A 25181-nucleotide genomic window follows, 5' to 3' on the forward strand; every position below is an offset into this window, starting at 1 on the left:
CAGATTTGTTCCAGTAGCTGACTTTTCGCTGTTCGCCCTGGTTCCCTGGCGAAAACAACGGGGGCCTTGTTTAACTCGGCAATGCCCCAGCCAGCATTTTAGCAAACTAAAGGTATGCATTTTTACTTTTTTTTTACTGCCTTTAAACCAATTGTTGCAAACCACCAGCGTTCAATCTATTATCATAAGTGGGATTTTCACAGACCACTTACCATCTTGGTCACCCATCTCTGGATCCTCTCAATCACTTCTTCATTCCCAAGAAACCCAAATGATAGACCTTTGCCTAGTAATCTAGAAGTAGGTGCATCAAAGTCTTGAAAATAAGATTGTTAAACTTCCTAATCTCTCTTTGTTAGTGTGCTCTTCAATAACCAAGTAATCATATGAGCTACCTTATCACTTCTGTGTATGCCCTCTGAACTTCAACCCCTCTATCCACCAACACCTCCAAATCACTAGCTTCATGAATTTAGTGGAGTACAATTCCATCAATGTGGTGCATAGCTTGTAATCTTCTCATCCCAAAATGCAAAACTTTACATGTTTCACATTAAACTTATTATCTTTTGCCTATATGTCAGCCTATTTAAATTATCCTGCAAACTGGCCTACATTACCTTGATTAACTATTATACCATCTAATTATGCATATCATCAGCAAACACCTGAATATTTCCTTCAAATCATTATTCTATTTAGGCACAACTTAAACAGTGGTCCAAATACAGAACCTTGCAGCATACTGATTGTGATCTGATTTCTCCTGGATTCTGTTCCTTCATATAGTATTCTTTTATATGTCCATCAACCTTATCACTCTACCTCTATATGCATATCACCATATCAATCCCCCATTTGTTCCAAGTTGGTATAAGAGTTTAATGAGGCATCTGTCAAATGCCTTTGCAAAATTCAGCAATATCACCATGTAATCATTCCTTTATCCAAGTTAGTCTTTATTTTATTATAAAAAAGTGAGTAAATTACTAAATCACAAAATAGCTTTCACAAAGTTATGATGTCCCCATAGAGTATCATAATCTTATTCACCCTCTTTCTGAGTGTTGTCTTTGATCAAACTTTCTACTATGTTTACAATCTGTAAAGCGTCATGAAAAGGAGGATATGATTGAGACATATAAGTTAGTTCGGAGTTGTACCAAGTTAGCATGGAAGAAAGTTTTCATGAAATGGGAGAGGAGGGGTAGAACAAGAGGCCATCTCACAGGAAACTGTATAAAGAGCATATGAGCAGAAGAGTCAGGAGAAGGTTTGTTGCATGGAGAGTGGTTGGTAAGTGGAATGCATTGCCTGAGTGTGTTGCGAATGTACACACATTGAATCGGTTTAAGGAATGGGGGGATGAGCTTTGTGTGCAATAGTGTCCCTCCCACGATGAGTCTCTGACTCCAATGGAGGTCAGATGTTAATAATAATAATAATTTATTTTTGCAGCTCCAGTTTAATGATACTGCTGATTCATCTAAATCATACCTGATTTATCCTCCTAACTTTGGATATAGAGTCTGACGTTGCTTCCTTCAAATATTCCTTAGCCATCTCCCATGTACTACTAACATTCTTCCCAAGTCGATTCTTATGCCATGGGCCTGTTTCAGGCTGCATCCTATGCTTGGCATAATCACTAACCAAGTATAGTCATCCCTCGACTTACGTCCATTCGAAGATACGTCCGTGATCCCATAATGGAATAAATAACATTTTCAACTATACTTTAAAACAAGACGCAAGCGAGCGTAAAGTAAAAAGGTTTTTATTTAGCAACAGCGCATTCAGCAGCAATCTCCCTCGGCAGTCGGCACATAGCTTCAACAGTCCCTTTGTTGATTTTGTGTTTTAAAAAATAGGTTATTTGTGTATTTATCGTTAAATATTTCAAGATATTTTGTGCAACATGTCTCCTACATGCCCAATTAAGAAACCTAGTGAAGAATCACAAAAAAAGAGGCAAGCAATTGATCCTGAAACGAAATTGCAAGTTCAACAATAGTGACGAAGCAACAACAAGGTCCTATCGGTGATTGGAAAAACTACTTCCATCATGCATAGAGGACGTGAACCAAAAGCGCATAACTTTTAGCACTATGACCATAACCGCTAAGGTCCCAACATATCTCTTCAACATGTTGAAGGAGAAAGTAGGACCCGATTACAACTAAGAATTGAATGCTTCTTCTGGTTGGTTCATAGATTCAAGCAGCGTTTTGCACTCCATGATGTGAAAATGTATGGTGAATCTGCAAGTTCCGATGAGAAGGCTGCCAAGGAGTTTGTGGAGAAATTGGATAAAATTATTAAGCAGGAAAATTATTTGCCACAGCAAATATTTAATATGGATGAGACCTCCGTGTTTCGGAAAAAAATGTCCGAGCGGACAATTCATCCACAAAAAGCTAAAATCTATACCTGGTTTCAAAGCTCTTAAAGACCGTATTACAATTCTGTTAGGGGATAACGTGGCTGAATATAAACTGAAGCCATTTGTGATATGGCACAGTGAGAATCCACGAGCTTTCAAAAACAAATGGAAACATACTCTTCCAGTTCATTAGCAGAGATATAAGAAGCCGCACATTACTCAAAAATTGTTTGCAGATGCCTCTTAATTAACTGTAATGCAAGCGATATGGAAGCTATTATGTGAGAGAAAATGTAGAATTTAAAATTTTATTAATTCTAGATAATGCTCCAGGTCATCCGTCTTATATCAGTGATCTTCACCAAGTTCAAGGTTATGTTTCTCCCTCCAAACACTACTTCATTGATCCAACCGATGGATCAAGGAGTTCTTGTAGTGTTTTAAGGCTTATCATCTATGGAGAACTTTTTCACATGCCATTTCTGCTACTGAAGGAAATGACCAGATTTTCATGCAATTCTGGAAAGCATTCGATATTTATCATGCTATTAAAAATATTGCTGTGGCTTGAGACAAAGTGACCTCTCAATGTATGAGTGGCATATGAAAAAAGACATTAAAATGGTTTGTGCATGATTTTGGAAGTTTTGAAAAAAATGAAGACCTTTATAAATTGAGTGAAGAAATAGTGGGTATAACAAACAACCCAAATCTCAAAGTGAATGATGACTACATAGTTCAACTCATAGAAAGTGCTCCTGAAGAGTTGACCAACGAAGAATTGGTCGAACTGGAAGAACAACGTGTTGCAGAAGAGTAAGAATGAGAAAAGGAAGAGGTAGTTAAACAATTTACAGTGAAGGGTCTTGCAGAAGTGTTCTCTGCAGTAAGCTATGTTCTCAAAATGGTTGAAGACATGGACCCCAATGTTGAACGCTACTTATTAGTAGAAAGGAAAGTACACGATGTGTTTGCTTGCTATAAACAAATTTATGATGAAAAGAAGAAGAGGAATAAGCAAAGCACACTGGACACTTTCATCAAAAAAAAAAAAACAAAGGTTAAACCAGAAGAGCCGTAGCCTGGTCCTTCCAATAGGGAGGTAATGAAGATATGATTGTGGAGGAAGATTTGGGTGATTATTCTCCTGTTTCATAGTGGCAGTAATGCACAGTACAGTTTTATAATACAATTTAAAAATTAAAATGACAGTATTTATTAATGTTAAGTCCCCAACCCCTATAACTCTGTTGCTTTAATGTATTGACTTACGTCCTGCTGGATGGAATGGAATCCCGCCGTAAGTCGAGGGACGACTGTATTTATATATATATATATATATATATTTTCTGCTAAGAAGATTATATATATATATATAATCTTCTTAGCAGAAAATTCCATGTTTGGCAACATCCAAGGCTGACCACTCTTTCCAACTGGAGGCAATGTGGCTACCTTGGTTATGGACAGACAGATTTTCTAATTCTATGATGACAAGATAGCACTCTTAAATCCCCTGGCCCTCTCCATCACATGCTGCTTCAAGTAATTATCTCTTAATAGGTTAATAAATTCTATATCCTTCCTTCCATGTGATCTTTCTTTACTCCAATCCATGTCCCCATAGTTGAATTCCCCAATAATAATTACTAAATCTGCACTCATTATACTAATTTGCTGATGCAAGTTTCCTTTATCTTCCCCTTTCATCCATCTCCTGGTCTACAGCAGCAGCAACAGCAGCAACCTGTATATTTCAGTTCATACTGGTTCTGCCTATCAATGATTCCCAATATTCCCAATGATTTCTCTCTTACTCTATTTTATTGGTTACAATTCATCTGCTATCATCAGCACTGTCTGATCCACCCATCCTATTCTCTGTCCTCAATGAAAATATTATAATCCTCACATTCTATCCTTATAACATCATCTGCTATCAGCCAAGTCTCACTAAAATCTATAACTTTTGAGGAGGTTGCACCAAGCAATGCTATTAACTCCTCTTATTCCAGTTAGTATACATTAATTATACTATTTCCTTAGATCCTCAACCACCTTTACAACTTGCACTGACTACCCTACTCAATTTTGTCACTTGAATAACTAGATTCTACATTTTTGGCCATTTTCACACTCGCCCTCACTTCATGGCTGCCTACATACTCACCTTCACACACCCCACCCTGCCCCCAATAGCTCTAGTTTTCCTCACTTTGCACTCTACAATCTCAGTAAACAATGGTTTCTCAAGACACCTGCAAACCCATTTAGGAGTAATCCATCAGCATTATGTAAGTCCTTCCATCAGTCACGTTCAGTCCACAGGTCTACAAACCACACACCATTCCTTCCTATAGATTGATTCATTCTATACATGCAATTATTGCCCTCCTCAACTCATATATATCATAGCATGGCAGCAGTTTTCCCATCTTTATTCTTTCACTTTTTTTATTTTTTAATTCTTCTTATAACTATTTCATATCTTCTCTCATACAATATTTTTCATGTTTTGAGTCATTAGTACCTGCCAAAACAACATGAATTTTTTCACCTTACCTCTTTTTGCATCCACAGCTTTACTAATATTAATTTTCATACTTGAGATGGTAGGTATCATAAAAGCAACATATAGTATAGGTATACTTCAGCTTGGTGATTTTTGAGGGATGGCGTACATTTAAGAGAATATTTGGTACTTTATATTTCCTTTCAGCTTTTTTAAATCTAGAGGGGTCACTGTTGTTTATTTTGTGTATGTGAAGTACTGATACTAAGGTAGAAGCGATGTAGAAGTCATATTTACCTATATGAGTTGCCAAAAGGTGTACCATCTTATTATTAAATTATTCTGAATTTAGAGAAAGATGTTGGAAGTGTCTGGCTCCCACTGACGAGACCTCAATAAAGGTCGAAATCGGTCCGGATAGTGGCCCTTCCCTTAATGCATAGCATTATATATGTCTGCAAGGAGATGTACTTTGCATTATGAAAGATACTGAGACAAGGAGTAATGAGAGCTTGGTCCACCTTTACCACGAGTTGCCTCAGTCCTGAAGATACTTCAGGCACAAACTTTGTTTGCTTACACTTGGATAAAGGATTAAACTAAATTTATTATAAATTTTTTTCTTGGACTGCCTTAGCATTTGGAGAACCAAAGTTTAGAAGTAGGTGGAACTAAAGTCTTTAATTTTAGTAAGAATTATTTTAGGATTTCATTGGAGAAAATTTTGAGTGACAGTACAAGCAATGCCAACCAACTGGATTTTGGGAAAGTAACTGGACCATGAAAAAGAAAAGAAGAAATTCTGGAGCCATTCTACTCAGCACCACTGTAGTGTCAATCATTTGACACTGCAGTGGACAGATGCTTGGTACATCTGAGGGAATTCAGGATCTAATTTACAAAGACGAGAGAAGACATGTACAGTACTTGCAAGGAGACTTGGGTAAGAAAGGGTTCAAGAGAGTGTGGTTAGAACTATCTGGTGCTCCATGGGTAAGGGGCAAGTATGCTTTACTTTTCTAAGTAGATAGCATTTCTGTTTTCTCCAATCAAGGCATCTGGGTTTGAATCCCATTGTGACATGGATTCAAATGTGTGTGAATCTCTTTAGGCAGTAGATGATGTTCACCAGCCAGTATGAGATCACCACCACCACCATGCTTACTGATGGCTAGAACTGATTTCAAAGAGACCTTATTTGATCTCTTAGTCCATAGTGGGATAAAGGTTGAATAATTCAGAAAAAACTGAAAGCAAATACTTTAACATCTCTTCTAGAAAACTTTGGTCATGAAAGTGTAAAAGGAAAGCCATATAAAACAGAGATGTAAAGTCAACAAGATGCCCTCGCTTTATGCAGTTGGACAGAAGAAAATCAAACTAAAAAAAAAATTGGATTGATCAGAGTGATTATCAAAAGTTACTATGACAGAGATATTAAGTGAATAATAGAAAGGATTTCAACAAAAGATTATATAGGGTTTGTTTTTGATTGACATTCTCAAGCAAAGGATACTGGATTGTGAAAATATGCAAATAACCTTGTTGAGGAAGGAATCACAGATTATATTTCTGCAACATGCACATGCAACTATTAATGTCTATGTTAAACATGTGGGCATTCACATTGGGTTTGTGCTGATTTAAGAATAGGAGTTGGGTCAGGCAAGCAGCAGTGAACATTTTTATATTTGCATTTAGACCACAAGTTGATGAACTTGATGTGGAATATTTATCATTATTGTTTTTATTTTTTATGGATTTTTTTTGATTTCTGCTATTTTTATTATTATTTTTTTACATCAGAGGTTTCAATTTACATTGTAACTATTTTTGATTTACGTTGTTTTTCATAAATCACAAATAGTAAAGTGTTGGAGGAAAGGAGAGACGTTAGAAATTAAGGACATGCCATGTGAGGTGACAAAATCACAGACATTGTCCATACAGAGACATTCAGTTTGTTGTAAATAATGTAGTGTTCACCTTACATCACTATGACACAATACTATACTTGGACCCTCTACAATATTGCAGAATAAGGGGCAGTAGGTTTATGCACTAGCTGAGTGGAAGTCTCTTAATGTATTAATATCAGGACTGGTCCTGTGTAATATCTAGCAATCACCCTGCAAACACTTTCAATTCTGTAACCTCAAAGAGAGAGAATATGAGAGAAATCTTCACAGTACATTTACTATACAATAAAGGGTATCACTTGTACTGCATATGAGAAGGAAGGGAGGGAGTAAGCTGAAACATCACATCTTCTGTTTTATAAAAATGCAAATATACGTTATTAGTCACTTCAGTCCTCTAATAAGCAAGTAATTAGTGTTACAATGAGTGATGAAGGTCATCTGCTACATGGAGTAACATAATATCAACCAACACTTAAGTCTTGGGATATGCAAAATGTCATATCAATAAAAGATGAAAATAGAAACATCATGAATGAGATTAAATTTAAAAGGAATATTTTGGACCACTTCCTGAAAAGTTTTTGCTTCAGAAGTATGGCAGTTAAAAAATATTGGACGCTTTCTAGACAAAGCATAAAATGTAGGAGTGAAATGAACTGCCTTGCCCTTTTTAAATATTTTTTTAACTCACTTAAGAAATATTCAAAAAACTGTGTGGAGCACTTTTATTGTTGTTGTTTTTGTTGTATGCCACAACATCGATGATATAATATAGGATAGGAAAAATAAACAAGCTAGATATCTGATATCATTATTCACCTCAAGAGTTAATGCTTCCAGTTTCTTTGATGTTTCTTCATACTTATCAGAATGCAAAGGATCAGAATAATGAACTACAGTTCTGAATAACAGTGTTTTAGAACTGAAAAATAACAATACATTATATTAATGAAGAAATAAAACTTGCACTAACCTATTACTTATAAATGGTGATGAAAATTGTTTATAGTATAAATATTAAATTATAACTAAAAATATAATTTTTATAATTAAAATTTCAGGGTAAGTGTTTTTCAGGTATTTAAATAATACAAATGAATAAAACATAAATGTTTTGAATGTTACTGGAGAGGTTATGAGAATAAAACTTTGGCTTGCAATACTAAAGACATGGACCCATTATGCCCATAAGCCTATACAGTCACCATTTATTAGTGCATTGATTAGATTTTTTCACTGGCCTGGCAGTTGTTTCAAACTGTTGTTTCTCATCAGAGACCAGACAGATGTGTACTTTTATGTTTACTTGGTTTGGTATAAAAATAATGACATGCCAAATATCATATTTATATTTACTAGCTTACCAAATTGATGCCTTCTAGGCTCTAAATTTTTTTGTAATACACTTACATGCCCACCAAGAGTTCATTTATGAAGAATATAACTTTCTGACATGGGTACTGTGGTACTGAATAGTGTTTTTGTACTCTTAGGTCTCGGATGAGAAACAACAGTTCGAAACAGCTGTCAGGCCAGTAAAACCTAATTTGAAATTTTGTTTCATTCATTTGGTGTAAAAATAATGATGTATATTAAATATCATCATTTATATTTATTATCTTACTAAAAGAAGCCTTCTAGGTTCTATATTTTTGTAATAAATAAATATCTTCAGGGTGCTTAAGGGTCAAAGCTGTATAAGTGAGAGGAGACCTCCACATAGCCTTTAAAGGAATACGGAGAACCGACCAGGGCTTCTGATCTAATATCCAATTCTCACCTTCTCGTGGGGCACCCTGTGGGATATCTACTTGGATACTGAATGAACGAGGATGGGCTGGCAATTTGTGATTTAGCCGATCAAATTGTATTCTTATTGGTTAAACCAAAATAAAAAATGATGGTACGACATGACAAAATTTCATGCCGGCTGGGGCACCGCCCGGCTAAACAAGGCCCCCGTTGTTATCACCAAGGAACCAGGGCGAACAGCGAAAAGTCAGCTACTGGAACGAAAACAAACCCCAATTCAACATCACCAGAGTTAAAGATCGGTACTATCAACATAAGAAGCCTGAAAGTCGATCTGGTACTTATCTAATTTCTAAGCTAGCTGAGAAATTAGATAAGTACCAGATCGACATAATAGGGGTGACTGAAACAAAAAAGACAAAAACTGGTGAGATATTTCTGAGCAATAAATACAAAATGTTATATTCAGGCAATGACAATCAAGGAAAAGAAGGAGTAACCATAGTATTCAACACAAAATACGAGGCTAATCTTCTTGAATGGCAGTCAGTCTCAAGTAGAGTAATGTGGGCAAATATGAGAATGAGGAACTGGACAATGAGACTTATTTGTGCCTATGGTCCCACAGAAGGTTCTACTAAGGTAGAAGTGGAGGAATTTTTTGAGGCTCTAGAAAAAGCAACTGACACAATGAAAAAGGAAAAGTTGGTCCTTGTTGGGGGATCTAAATAGCAGAGTAGGAAATGATTGTGAGACATACAAAAATATTTTGGGAAAATTTGGAGAAAAGAGCAAAGCTAATAATAATGGCAAATACCTGTTGGATATCTGCTCAAGACATGGACTGGTTATTACTAACACCATGTTCCAACATAAAAATGTGCACAAATTCACATGGAGAGAAGAGGCAAGGAATAAGAAAAGTCTCATTGACTATGTTATTGTTGATAGTGATGTTTTCTCTGTGGTGCAGGACACCAGAGTGTACAGAGGATTTGAAATTGGAAGTGGTCACTATTTAGTCTTGAGCAAGATAAAATTGAATTTCATATTGAAAAGAATAGCATGTAAGAACGTCTTAAAGAGAATAAAAGATGAGCAGCTCTCAGATGTGAACTGTAGACTAAAATACAGAAAGATTATTGAAAAGAAAATGAAAGAGTTTGAGAACAGGAATCAAACCTTGGAGATTCAGTGGCAAACTCTGAAGAAAACATTGATTGATTCTGCCAGAGAGGCATGTGGTGAGGTTGTGTGCAAGGATAAAAAAATCAGAACTCCCTGGTGGACACAGGAAGTTAAAGAGGCAGTGAAGGAAAAGAATAAAGCATATCAAAAGTTCCTGGCAAATAAGTCAGCTTTTACTTTTACAGAATACAGAGACAAATGTAAGAAAGCTAAACACTGTGTAAAACTAGCTAAACAGAAGTCATGGGAGGACTTTGGCAAGAATATAGAAAATAAATATCAAGAAGGTGGCAAAATATTCTGGAGGTTGTTAAAAAATCTTAAGAATGGAGGAAAGAGTGCTGTAAAAGGAGTTAGAGATGATAAAGGTGAGATGAAAACAGGAGAAAAAGATATCCTTGAAGTATGGAGTAATTACTTTGAAAAACTGCTAAATGAAACAAGCAGTGATGACAGCACAGTGGTAAAAAACACTGACCAGGCATGCAGTCAGGAATACATATCAATATCTAAAGTAGAAAAAGCCATCAAAGGCTTGAAATGTGGTGTAAATGCAGCAGCAATAGATGCTATTCAACCAGAAATGCTGAAGTATGGTGGTATAAAATTCTTACAGTGGCTGCACTGCATAGCTCAGAATGCCTGGACAGAGGGACGAATTCCCGATGATTGGAGTAGAGCTCTAATAGTACCCTTATATAAAAAGGGAAATAAAACTGAATGTGAGAATTACAGAGGTATTTCCCCTACTGAGTGTTCCTGGCAAGATCTATGCAAAGTATACATGAGAAACGGTTGAGAAGAATTGTGGAAGAAAAGCTTGGTGAAGAACAAGATGGATTCAGGCCAAATAGAGGCTGTCAGGATCAGATCTTCGCTTTACAACAAATAGTCGAGAAATCATGGGAATATAACAAAGATCTGTATTTAAGATTTGTCGATTTGGAAAAGGCATATGACAAGGTGCCAAGAGAGAAGCTATTCAATACGCTGTAGTTATATGGTGTCAATGGGGCATTATATCAAGCAATACCTAGTCTTTATTTGAGTTGTAAGTCAGCAGTTAGAATTGAAGGAAGTACAGGAAGGTGGTTTAATGTTAAATCTAGTGTGAGAAAAGGATGTACATTATCCCCTCTGTTATTCATTATCTATATGGATCACATTATGAAGGAAAGTGGTATTAAACATGGTATCAAAATTGGAGATGTTAATGTCAGCTCTTTGCTTTATGCGGATGATGTTATGCTTCTAAATGTAGAAGGTATTTTACCTTGGGTAGAATAAATGTTAAAAATACCAAGCAATTTTAAACCTGGTTTTACTCCATTTCCCAAGTAAGCAAACAGACAAATAAGTCAAGTTTGCGCCTGCAAGTGATGCAAGTCTAGCTGATCCTACAGGTAGTGCAAGACCAAGGCAACTCGTGGTAAAGGTGGCATAAGCTCTGATCACTAATCTTAATATTTACCCTTAATGCCATAACTCATCTCCAAGAAGGAGATGCATGATGTTTTGTATTAAAGGCAATGGGCCTCTACCCAGACCGGTTTCGACCTTTATTGAGGTCTCGTCAGTGGGAGCTAGGCTAGAAATACCAAGATTTAGTAATACAGAGCTTATAAGTATTTTACCAGAACCTTCTCGACCTAGCTGCTCCACCTTTGCAACAAGTTGCCCTGGTGTTGTACCACCTTAACCCAGTCCTGAAGATACTTTCAGGCGCAAACTTTGTTTGCTCACACTTGGATAAAGGATTAAACTAAATTTATTATACTCTAACCAAGTGAAAAATAAACTTTCAACATCTTTCTCTAAATCCAGAGTAAATTATTAAAAAAGGGTGGCACACCAATTGGCAATTCCTATAGGTAGAGATGACCTGCTAATGCTTCTGCCTGATATCTCCACTTGGGCCTGGCTCCCACTGAAGAGACCTCAATAAAGATCGAAACTAGTCTGGATAGTGGCCCTTCCCTTATTGCATAACATTAGACATAGCCGCAAGGAGATGTGTTTTGCATTATAGGAGATACTGAGATAGGTGTGTTGGTAGCTTGCTCCACCTTTGCAACGAGTTGCCCTGGTGTTGTACCACCTTAACCCAGTCCTGAAGATACTTTCAGGTGCAAACTTTGTTTGCTCACACTTGGATAAAGGATTAAACTAAATTTATTATACTCTAACCAAGTGAAAAATAAACTTTAATGAATAAATTCATATGGAATAAGAAAGAAATTAGTCGGACACTAAATTAGCTGTATACAAGACAGTGTTCAAACCAGTTTTAACTTATGGATCTGAGAGCTGGGTCAGAAGTAAAACACTTGACCAAAGACTAGAGACCGCAGATATATGAGAGTCCTGAGAAAGATTAGAGACGTGAACAGATGGCATCAATGGCAATATCATATTAAAAACGAGGATATTAGGAAAGAACTTGACATTGTCAGCATCCAGGAATGCGTTAGCAGAGCTAATCTCAGGTGGTATGGTCACTTGAACAGAATGGGCGAGGAAAGATTAGCAAAACAAGTGTTCTCTGCCAGGTTGGCAGCAAAACGACTCAGAGGAAGACCAAGATATAGGTGGAATGATATGATACAATGTGCCTTAGATGATAGAAATATAAGATCTGATGTTGGATTTTTGACAAGTAACAGACTAATTTGGAGGAAAATTGTAGATAGGAAGTTAGTAATGATGTAATTTTTTTCATGTAGTACTATGATATCCTGTACACCCCCTTGAGGGTACATGGCAGGAATTTGATAATGATGATGATAAATATCTTCTTCTTCTGCAGCTTGTCCCACTTAAGTGGGTTCACTGTTAGTTAATGATGAGTCTCCTCCACATCCTCCTGTCTTGGACTGTCACCACATCCAAGTTCTTCATGCTCATTTTGTATCCTTTTTGTATTAAATCAATATAAATATTTATTTATATATATCTTTCTTTTTAACAAAAATCACACACACACACACACACACACAGGCATACAAAACATTAGCTTCCAGAACACTGTCATATAGCAAATTACTGCCCCCATCTTTTTTCCTCCTCTCCCCTGTAGATGCATGTAATGGTTTAATAGCATTTTTAATCGGTCAGATGTGTTAATGATGAAGTGAAGCATTTATTATTATTATTATTACCCTAAGATCGCATGGTATCAAAGAACTCATTTAGGAGGATCCTTTGTCATACACGTAACTCATCATGACCATGCCTTAAACATATTCAAATTCTCTGCAGACACCACATTCTTAGGCAAGGCATTCCAATCATTCACAACGCTGCATGCAAAAAACCTGCTTCTCACTCCCTTGTTCACACCCCTCCTTATACAGCTTCCAGGGATGACCTCTTGTTCTCCCCTGATCTCACACCACTTTATGAAAAACCTCTTCAACATTGATCCTATAACAACTGCTTACTAACTTGTATGTCTCTATCATATCACCTTTCTTCTTCTCTTCCACTAGACTCTGCAAATTGCATCATCTCAACCTTTCTTATATTCAACATGCCAGAGATCAGAAACTATTTTAATCAATCATCTCTGAACCTTCTCCTACATCTCTTCATTCTTTCAAAAACTAGTTGCCCAAATATGTGCACAGTAGCCTATGCAGCCTAATCAGAACCTTATACAATGGAACCAGAATTTCCTTACTTCTACAGGTCGGTGTCCTCTGCATCATTTCCAGAATTTGTTATGTTGTCCTCACAATTTTGGCAATGTCCGCTAAATTTTAGATCCTTATCCACCATCACCTCAAGATCTCTTATTTCCTTCACCTCCAACAATAATTCCCCACCAAGCATAAATTCTACATCCCATCTTCGTTTCCCAAATTTTAAAACCTTACATTTTGCAACACTGAACTTGTATCACCACTCCGGTGCCCATTCACTCAGTCTATTCAGGTGTTCTTGTACGGCCAGAACATCTGCGCTACTCCTCATAGTTCATCCCAACTTTGCATCATCTGTAAACAACTGAATATTCTCATCCAAATCTTCTGTAATATCATTAACATACAGGTTAAACAGCAATGGCCCTAAACAAATTCCTGAGGCACACCACTAGTGACTTACCTGTTCTGGGATATTGCTCCCACATACACAACTTGCTATCTGTCAGATAGCCAAGCTCCAATCCAACCCCATCCACTCTAGTTTCACTATCAACTCACTGAAACATGATGCTTTAGCAAATCCATGCTGTCCATTCAAGATACCGTTATTGTCAACCCAATTCCGAATCCTGGTTCTTGCTACCCTCTCCAACACTTTAACCACAACAACTGACACACAGATAGGCCTATAATTTGATGCTTGAGTTCTATCATCCCTCCCCCTTATGAAGTGTCACAATCTTGCCTTCCTTCCACTCCTTTTGAACTTGACCCAGTGCAAGACTCATAATAAACAAATATGTCAAGGCAGATGCCTACTCCCTGGCACATCCCTTCAAAATATGTGGTAATATAATATCAAGTCCCACAGCCTTATTAACATGAAGTTTGCTCAATTCCCTATATACCTCTTGCTCACTTACAGTCAGTCTCTTCTCCTCATCATCAACTGCTCTTCAACTCTCCATTAAGGACCTTTATTGACTGCTAATTAAATATCACAACTATATCCTATGTAGCGGTTGTTCTTATACCATTTTCTCCAATCAATGTCATAATTCAATATTCATTTTGAACGAACATTTCAGTAACGAACATTCCACCGAATGTTCGTTACTTGTATTCCATTCCTATAACTGTTTGTAACACTGAAGATGTACTATTAGTTTTAGTATGAAATATCTGTACCTTATTAATTAAAAGTTATTACTGTGGTCTTACATGTTCCTTTAATAATTATACTATGCTCTAAAATAAGAATCATCATCCTTCATGGGGAAGAATTTACTAAACAAACAAGAAAACTAGGAAAACAATCTGTTTTACAAGGTAAACTTCGAGCACTGATTGCCTTCCTCAAAAATGGTTGTGACACGAAAGTTATTCCTACATTTGCTAGGTTTAAAGAAACAATTCGGTCTCCTGAAGCCCACTCTATTTACATTCATGCAAGTTTCTCCTTAATTCGTAACCAACTTCGTACTGTCAAAAAAGAATTAGCTTCTAATATTAAGTCTATTTCGGATCTCGAAGAAGAAATTTCAACTGTTCTTAATGATGAATTGCTAGATATTGTTCTTCGTTTATCAAAACAATCTTTAACCCGTTCTTACGAAAGAAATTTTCACAGACTTATGCAAAAATATAATTCTTTATATCACAAGCAAAAGAAAAACTTAACCTCTGACATCACTTCTACTAATAAATGGATTATTAACATTTCCGATCGCCCTTTATCCGATGCTGAAAACAGTGCTATAGCAAAAGGCCTTGATTTTGCAGTTATTCCTATAAGCATTCCGTATCTTGATTTTTTACATAATACAGAACGCAATCTGTCAGGACTTTCTAGCGACGATGCTAATAAACTTCATTTTGAAGTTGCGACTTCGTTATTTTAAAGCAAATTACCTCCATCAATTATCAAATGCTGAAATCAAAGGGCTAACTTCTTTAAGAAGAGATAATAACATATCTATTTCTAAGGCCGATAAAGGAAAAGCTATTGTAATCACGAATAAGATTGACTATGAGACAAAAGTATCCAGTCTTTTAGAAGACACCTCTACCTACAAAGAGATCACACATAATCCTACAAATTCACAAATTAAATAATAATATCTCATCAAATAAATTACTTGATGAGATTATCGATTGGGATCCATATTACATGGATAAAATACACACCTACTTGGAAGAACTCCCCGTCTATATGGTCTCCCAAAAATCCATAAAGAAGGATATCCAATACAACCTATCGTGAATTGCATTGATTCTCCTACATATCGAATTGCAAAAGTCTTGTCACATTCTTTAAGTGCTCTCCTGGACATTCAAGATCCTACATAAAAAATTCAAAAGAATTCCTTGAAAAAATCAAGGATATAAAAATCAAAGAGCCTGAGTTGCTAGTCAGTTTCGACATTGTGTCTCTGTTTACCAATATTCCATTAACTGACACAGTCAAATTATTATATGAAGATTACCCTCCAGATATCGCAAAGATTTTCGAATTTGTTATTCATTCAGGTTATTTTAGTTGGAAAAACAAGTTGAAGGTACTGCCATGGGTAGCCCTCTCTCTCCACCTTTGGCTAACTATTTTTTGAAACAATTCGAAGACACTATGTTTTCATCCATTCATCCTCAACCGTCTCTTTGGTATTGTTATGTCGATGATGTTTTTGCCATTTGGTCACATACTGAAGATGAACTTTCCACCTTTCTACAAGAGAAAAATAGCCTTCACTCTCGTATCCAATTCACCATGGAAAAAGAAAATTCTGGTACTTTACCATTTTTGGACATCCTCCTTACTCGAACTTCTTCTGGTACCTTATCTACAAGCATCTTTCGAAAGCCCAGATTTAGTGGCAGATACATTCATAAAAAGTCTGCTCACCACACATCTCAAAAATTTGGCATTCTTAAATCTCTAATTAATAGAGCACATAAAGTTTGCTCTTCTCCAGAAATCTTACAACAAGAACTTTCAATCATTAAAAAGTTAATGGAATTGAATAATTACCACCCTAATCAAATCCAACAGATAATTGAATCTTATGTTCCAATACCTAAGGTTTCTTCAACAGTCTACAGAGTTCCAATCTCCTACATTCCAGGAATCTCAGAACCTATAGGTAGAATATTAAAAAAGTACCAATCGATTCCCACGTATATTCCTATCAACAAAATTTCTTCCTTATTTCCTTCTACAAAAGATAAATTGTCATCTCTATCTTTGACTGGTGTTTACCAAATACCATGTGAATGCGAAGTTTCTTATTTTGGACAAACTGGCCGTTCTGTGGAAAAAAGCATTAAGGAACATCAATATTATATTGAATACAACAAACCTCAGAAGTCTGGTCTAGCAAAACACAGTATTAACACTACCCATAACATCCAGTGGGATAAAGCCATTCTCCTCCATAAATGCAGGTTCAAATTTGAATGCTTTTTAAAGAAAGTTGTGAAGCTATTTTATACTGACCGAATTTAAATCGAAATGATTGTCTCTCTCTCTCTCTCTCAAAGATCTGGGAGACTTGTGTTTTATGTAATCATTAAAAAAAAAAACAATTATCTTAAAGATTAATTAATTATTATTTTCCATCATTCCACCACCCTAATCAAATCCAACAGATAATTGAATCTTATGTTCCAATACCTAAGGTTTCTTCAACAGTCTACAGAGTTCCAATCTCCTACATTCCAGGAATCTCAGAACCTATAGGTAGAATATTAAAAAAGTACCAATCGATTCCCACGTATATTCCTATCAACAAAATTTCTTCCTTATTTCCTTCTACAAAAGATAAATTGTCATCTCTATCTTTGACTGGTGTTTACCAAATACCATGTGAATGCGAAGTTTCTTATTTTGGACAAACTGGCCGTTCTGTGGAAAAAAGCATTAAGGAACATCAATATTATATTGAATACAACAAACCTCATAAGTCTGGTCTAGCAAAACACAGTATTAACACTACCCATAACATCCAGTGGGATAAAGCCATTCTCCTCCATAAATGCAGGTTCAAATTTGAATGCTTTTTAAAGAAAGTTGTGAAGCTATTTTATACTGACCGAATTTAAATCGAAATGATTGTCTCTCTCTCTCTCTCAAAGATCTGGGAGACTTGTGTTTTATGTAATCATTAAAAAAAAAAACAATTATCTTAAAGATTAATTAATTATTATTTTCCATCATTTCCTAGCTCGCGACAACTATGTATTTTAATAGGTGATCCACCGAATGTTCGTTACTTGTATTCCATTCCTATAACTGTTTGTAACACTGAAGATGTACTATTAGTATGAAATATCTGTACCTTATTAATTAAAAGTTATTACTTTGATCTTACGTGTTCCTTTAATAATTATACTATGCCACAGGTACCTCTAAAAATAAATTCCAAATATATCCTTTCCTCACACCTGGCAACCACCCACTCACAATCTTGCTCACTCACCTCTGGATCCTCTCCCACTTCCTCATCCCCCCAAGAAACCCAGGTGACCAGACCTGAGCACAGTAATCCAGATATGGTCATATTAAGGCTTTATAAAGAGGAATAATAACTCCCTTGAGAAAGTCAGCAAGTTCGAGTACCTGGGATCCATTATTAATGTGAAGAATTGCTGTTCAGAAGAAGATTAGGAATGGCTAAAACAACAGTCAGAGACTTGTCTAAAATCTGGAAGGATGGATCTATTTCCATGGGAACAAAGTTGAGGATTTTGGATGCAGTTGTTTTTCCAACAGTGACTTATGGATGTGAGACCTGCAACCTAAAGAAGTCAGATGAGAAAAGGATAGATGCTTTTGAGATGCGGTGTTACTGAAGGCTGTTGATGATATCATATACTGAAAGGCATACAAATGAATGGGTGTTAGAAATGATCAGCAGAACTTTAAGGCACCTTAAGGATACTGACAGAAGAAAGTTAAAATATTTTGGACACACTGAAAGGATGGAAGGAGGACTTTTCAGAACAGTAATAGAAGATAAAATTCCTGGAAAAAAAGGAAGGGTAGATCATCAATGAGATGGGCGGCGCTTCTCATATGAGAGGCGGCACTTTCTGCATGCCTAGCGGCGGGAAATACCTAAATACGCCACTGGATGGACGGATGGGGTGTGTGCGTGTGCGTGTGTGTGTGGAGTGACTGATCTTCAGAGAGCTGAAGCCACCAGGACTACATGGCGAGGCTTGGTGTGTGGCACATCACTGAGCATTGGAGTGACCATACGGCATCTGTGGATGCCCAATGAGCATATGGATATGGATAGTGTCTTCTTCAATAACCAAGTAACCCTGTGAGTACCCTGGCTACTTTAGCAATGTACCTCTAAACTTAAACTTCTATCTAATACTACCACTCCCAAATCTCTGGCTTCATCAATTTCCTGGAGTACAATTCCCTCAATGTTGAACACAGTTGCAATCTTTGTATCTCAAAATGCATAACTTGACACTTTTCCACATTAAATTGACATCCATTATATATTGTCCACACTGTCAGTGTATTCAAATCATCCTGCAAGCTCTCTACATCACCTTGATTAACTATAATCCTAGCCAACTTTGAATCATCAGCAAACAACTGAATTTTTCCCTTCAATTTATTTCCTATATCATTTATGTACAAATTAAACAACAGTGGTCTAAGCACAGAGCCCTGCAGCACACCATTACTTGTCTGCCTTCTTCTGGATTCTACAAATTAAAGATACCAAAAAATTACATACTTGGTTTAATCCTTTATCCAAATGTAAGCAAACAAGTTTATGCCTGAACTATTTTCAGGTCTGAGGCAATTTGAATAAAGAAGCTAAGACCTCACATCACTTGCCTTCTTTCTCTCCCATAGTACTAAATGGACCATTGGGTCACTCATGGCTGGTAGGTGATATTCTTTGTTAGCCTCTTCCAATCATCTCAGTCTCTTGTTCTTGATGTCAGTTGAGAAAGGAAGGAATTTGTCCATTTTTTGATGTTATCAGTCCATTTTAATCAAGGTCGGCCCTAATTCCTTGATCCTGAAACAATTCCCTACAGTGCTTGCTTTGGAATGCCATTATCCCTCTCCAGATGTCCGAACCATTTCATCTGTCTTCTTCCAATGACTGTCAGAATATTTTCCCTTTTTCTCCCATCTATTGAATCAATCAGTTTTCGGACATTTTCATTGGTTTTGTGAGCGGTATAGGGAATTCTCAACAGTCTTCTGTAAGTTTTCATTTCAAAAGTAGAGGAGTTGCCTCTCATCTTCCCTCAATAAAGTCCAGGCCTCATAACCATACAAGAGGATAGACTTCACCAAGGTGTCAATTAGTCTTAGTCTGGATGTGATTGCTATTCTGTTATCTCCCCACAATGGTTTTAACTTCTGTAGGGCCACAGTTGCCTCAGCAATTCAGTATTTAATGTCAATTTTTGAGTGGCAATCTTGACTCAACGTACTTCCTAGATAAGTAAACTTGTTTACATTCTCAATTTGTTTATTGTCAATTTGTATCTTTAAGAGTTCAATGTCTGATTTTGAGGTTATCGTTGCTTTTGTTTTTTGTAGATTTATGTATAATCCATATTTTTTTAATGTTCCGAAAACACGGCTGGTTATCTCTTGTAATTCTTTTTAACTTTCTGCCAGAAGATCGATATCGTCTGCAAAACATAAATTATTTATTCTTAGTGTGCCAACTACTATTCCAGTGTCATATTCATGAAGAGCTTCATCTATGACATATTTCGAAAACAATTAAAAAGCAGAGGGGACAAGGTGCATCCCTGTCTAACCCCCTGTTCTGCCCGGAACGGTTCACTGCTGTAATTTTTAATTTCAATTCTCATATCAGATGGGAGAATAAAGAGATTTAATAATCCTAATGATTTTGTTGTCAATACCATAATGTTCTAAAATTTTCCATAATGCCTCGAGCCATATTGAGTCAAAAGCTTTTTGAAGGTCTAAAAAGTTGTGACAAATTATTTTGTTATATTCTATGTATTTTTAAGTTTTAAATATACATAAAAATATAACGGAAAAACTCACGTAGAAAAATTATTTAATGGTATAATTTTCGCCCGTGTGTCACAGGCATCTTCAGTACAATTAGGCACAAAAATTAAACATTAACTGACAATTCCAAAAAGCGCCACCTAAGTAGCTGGTGTAAGATAACTAAAAAGGTCAATAACTTTCCTAAAAAAAAAAAAAAAAAAAAAAAAAAAAAAAAAAAAAAAATTAATACAATAAAAAGTTAGGAAAGATTAGCTGATTTGTAAAGTACTATCTCCCATAAAGGGGACAGACGTAAGCCGTCGGATCTGTTTAAGTTAGGAGAATGAAGTAGAGTTTCACATGCTTCTTTATAAAGGCGTTCCATGAGAAACTGACTTTTGTGAAGAACTCTTGTCTTTTTCCAATGAACTCTGTGTCTAGTGAAGATGGCATGTTCTGCAAGTCCAGACTTTTCAGGTTTAAAGTATTCAATATAAGATTGGTGTTCTTCTAGCCGAATGGAGGCAGATCTTCCCGTTTGTCCGAAATAACATAATCCACAAGAGCACGGAATCTGGTAGACACCTGGATGATTAAGATGTGGAAGCTTGTCCTTTGGAGAAGCGAGAAAGGTGGAGATTTTTCTAAAAGGTCGAAAGGCAACAAAAATATTCAGTGGTTTTAAAATTTTTGCTATACGTTCACTGATGCCTTGTATATAAGGGATGGTAATGCGCGTTATTTCCTCTGTGTTTGAAGAGGGAGACATATTAAATCTACTCAAAGTTCTTTTAATGAAGCAATTCTTATAGCCATTAGATAGAAAGGAAGAAGTTATATATCGTATTTCTTTGTATTTTTCACCTAGCATGTGTATTGTAAAAATATGGTCGATTGTACTTCTGGAAACCTGCTTGTTCATCTGATAGCCTGCTTTCTATTTTCTTTTCGATTCTTGATAATAATATTTTTAAAAGGATTTTGCTTGGATGACTAATAAGGCTTATTGTTCTATAGTTGCTACATTTATTGCTGTTTCCCTTTTTAGGAATAGATACAAGGACAGAAGTTGACCAATCAGAAGGCCAAGTCTCTGTGTTACATACGTCCTGGAATAAATTTAGCAAGATGTCTATGATGATACCTCCTTCGAGTATCAGTTCCATTGTATACCATCAATTCCTAGTGATTTTCCAATTTTTGAGGAGCTAACTGCTGCAATGACTTCTTCTTCTTTTAATATTGGGTAATCTCCTTCCTCCAAACCTCCTAGCAAAATTCCGTCCGAAATATCGTCAGTCAGTTGAGGGTCCTTTTGAAAAAGTTTGGTTGCGTAATATTTCCATCTATCAACTATTTTCTGGTTATCCATGATAGGAGTTCCATATTCATCTTCTATGCTCAAATTAATTGCAGTAAAAGGTTTGGTTAACTTATTGATTATTTGAAAATCACTTTTAGGATTATTTTTTATTTAAGTCCTTTTCTATATTTTTGCATTCATCTAGTATCCATAAGTTTCTAGCATATTTGCTTTTTTTTAATAATCTTAGTAATACTTTTATACTGTTCTCTATTATCTCCGCTATTAATATGAGATTTCATATGTCTTCTTTCGTCGCATAGGTCCAAAATATTTTTGGTTATCCATGGTTTATTGACTTTCCTTTTGTATCCCTGAATTTCTTTAGCTGTCTCAGTTATCTTTTGTGAAAAGTATTTGGTTTTAGATTCGATATTATTATAGTTTTTGAAGCTTGTGTCAAAAATTTGTTTTAATTTGTATTTATATGGTGTATTTATTTGGGGATCTTTTAATTTTTCTATATTATATTTTTACAAGTTGATTTTGTAGGTAATATTTCCCTCATTTTCATATTCACAGTTGTGATGACCATATTGTGGTCGCTGCCAATGTCGGCTGCAGGAAATGATCTGGTTCTTGTGAGGTTGATGGAGTTTTTAAATTTTTTGCTTACAAGGATAAAGTCGATTTGATTGTGTGCTTTACCATCAGGGGAAGTCCATGTCCATCTTCTGGAAGGTTTATGGGGAACTAGAGTATTAGTAATGGCGGGTTCATTTTGTGAGGCAAAATTGATCAATTCAAAACCTCTTTCATTTTTCTTCGCATAGCCATACGGTCCGACAAATGGGAGAAAATCCTTACCGATGTCTGTTCCAATTTTGGCATTCCAATTGCCCTGAACAATCAAAAGGTCTTTTCTATTCGCTCTGGTGATTGTTGCATTAAGATGACCATAAAACTCCTCTACTTCGGAGTCCTCCTGGTCGGTGGTTGGGGTATAGACCTGTATGATGATGATATTGAGTGGTTTTCCTTTTAGGCAGACTAGAGCAATTCTGCTATTGATAGGATTGAATTCCATGACATAATTTCATGATGATTTGTGTATCAAAAACCCGACACCTTCTTTTCTGCTGCAGTCACATCCAGAGTAAAGAAAGAAATGTCCTTCATCTGTTGTTAGCTCTCCTGTTTTGGGCCATTGAATTTCATAAAGTCCCATAACAATCCATTCGTATCTTTTTAGTTCGTGCTGTAGCAATTTGAGTTGATCTGATTGCAGTAGAGTCCTAATATTCCGAGTTCCAGTCATTAAATGGTTGCAGAGTCTTAATCTGGATCCAGTTTTTTCATTATTTTTGTCACTGATAGTGGTGGTGGTAGCACAAGTCGCTAACTTCTCATTGCCACCCCTGGAGCTGTTACCAAATGGCAATGTGGACAGTTGAACCGGGCAACAACCAAGCCGGCATGGTGTGTTGTGTTAAATCCTTCACCATGAATGTTTTAAGTCCTATGCCATGAATCACTTGCCTTAGTATTGTTTTGGCCTGAATAAGCATTAAAAAAGGTTTATATTAAAATATTCAGGTCACAACATTAATTCTACTCAGGCAGAGAACATGGAACGTTTGCAATAGAAAAAATAAATTGTTTGTGAACACAAGTCAAGATAAAGTTTAAGGAATTGTAAAAAATTGTATAAAGTGTTTAAATATAATCTGTATTAAGTGTGGGCCTGATAATAGAAATCCATGTAAGCTGGCAAAAAAAAATCCGTTTGGAAAACCAGCCTCTTGCACTGAAATAGTAAAGCCTGTGAGTCAGGGCTCAAAGGTCACTTTTACTGTCCCGCATTATGAAAGTATTGATAAGGGAAACCTAAGCGTCTTCCAGGAATAGAAGGCAGACACACGTGCGAAAAATTAATAGAGGGAGCTAATGAGATTGACGTGGACACACGTGACCGAGTTAGCGCGTGTCGCAAATATCGAGATTTAACGAGAGGAGAAAATGAAACAAAAAGGCCTTGCATGAAGATTCGAGATCTTTTTTTTCCTGGATTCCTGATCTCTCGGAGTGGTCCTGCTCGCCGTAGGAGGGAAGTCCCTGGCCAGTTGCGGAAGGCACTTAGTTCGTCCGTCGTAGCATTCATATTGGGCCAAGCTATGTCCGTGTTCTAGGATAGCTGTGATGTTGTCGTACGACGGAGGGACTAAATTGAGCCGTCCATTCAAGGCGACGTTACTGTGCCACCTCCCATATATTTCCCTCGGAGATTCTACTCGCACAGATCTACGGAAGATATCCTCCAAAGTGATTACATTTGAAGGCCTTGATGATTAGACAAAGGGGGGAACAAGTTTTAAGAGTTCAAGGACAGAAATGGTAATGTAGATTTTTGAAACACTAATTCCGGTTGTAAGAAGAGAGTGAATTTCCCGTGTGAACGTTTAAATTGGACTGTACTTAAAGAACTGTAAGAGTAGCCTACAACTAGATACGCGTCCAAGACAGTTTAAGAATTGTTTGCCCAAGAGGCCGAATAGATACAAGATCATGTTAAACTAAAAGTGTAATTGTGCTGATGTGTTCACTGATAGCCACATGTATCCGAATGGCTTAATGATAATCTATGAATTGTATTTTATGATTGTATTTAAGGTTATTAAGATTTAGTATGTGTGATAAATACAAGTTAATTAGCGCTTTTGATCTGAGTTGAGTGCAACCATATTATCCTGTTTTGAAATGTATTATAGTGTATCACCTTAAAGCTAATTAAATTGTTTCATTCATGTACTTGCCTGATCTGCCTATATTATATGAATTCAAAACTACCGCTCATAAAAATAACAACGAACCAAGCAGGATAAACCCATGAATACTAATGCAATAAGTAAGCTGCGACTGTAAGAAAGAAAAAGACAAGCGAGGGGGAGATAAATTTATGCTTGATCAAATAATCATTAACTCTCTAAAGGAGTCACCCTGAACAAGAATCCTTTCTACCTAGGTATTAGCTGGCACAGCATAAATATAAATGTGTTAATACTTATATGGTGAACTTCTTCAGATTGTTTGTTTAGGACATAGAGAGGCCAATAGGACTGCAAAGCACTGAAGGAGAGAATATTTGATTGTAGAGTTTAAATTATAAGGGATAAATGTGTATAAGTAAGGTACAGTGTTAGACAAGTTTTGAATTTAAGAAAGATAGGATGTTGGATTAGTTAAGAAAGGGTAGATAAAGGGTAAATAACTAATTAAGTAAAGAAAAAGCAAACAAGATAAGAAAAAAGTCTCAACATAAATGGTGTAGCTGGTAGGATAAAAGAAAGATATAAAACAATAGAAGTTAATCTAAACGATTAGGGTACAAACGTATTATAACAGATAAGTAGAGAGATAAATATTATAAGAAACGTCGCAACAGTATCCCATAATGCAAAGCACATA

General features: G+C 36.2%; 1 protein-coding gene across 3 annotated transcripts in view; it reads right to left on the reverse strand.

The window, feature by feature from the left end:
* LOC150096721 (uncharacterized protein KIAA2013 homolog) overlaps positions 1 to 25181 on the reverse strand; it is a 401644-nt gene that overhangs the window by 132097 nt on the left and 244366 nt on the right. For all 3 annotated transcript variants that reach the window (XM_090407839.1, XM_090407838.1, XM_090407840.1), the window contains exon 10: positions 7637 to 7739. In XM_090407839.1, coding sequence (XP_090263965.1) covers positions 7637 to 7739 — 103 coding nt within the window. The remainder of the gene's footprint in view (positions 1 to 7636; positions 7740 to 25181) is intronic.

This window comes from Typopeltis vanoorti, chromosome 18 (genome assembly GCF_054136105.1).
Source record: "Typopeltis vanoorti isolate ZY-2024b chromosome 18, IOZ_Tvanoo_1.0, whole genome shotgun sequence".
Taxonomy (NCBI): Eukaryota; Metazoa; Arthropoda; class Arachnida; order Uropygi; family Thelyphonidae; genus Typopeltis; species Typopeltis vanoorti.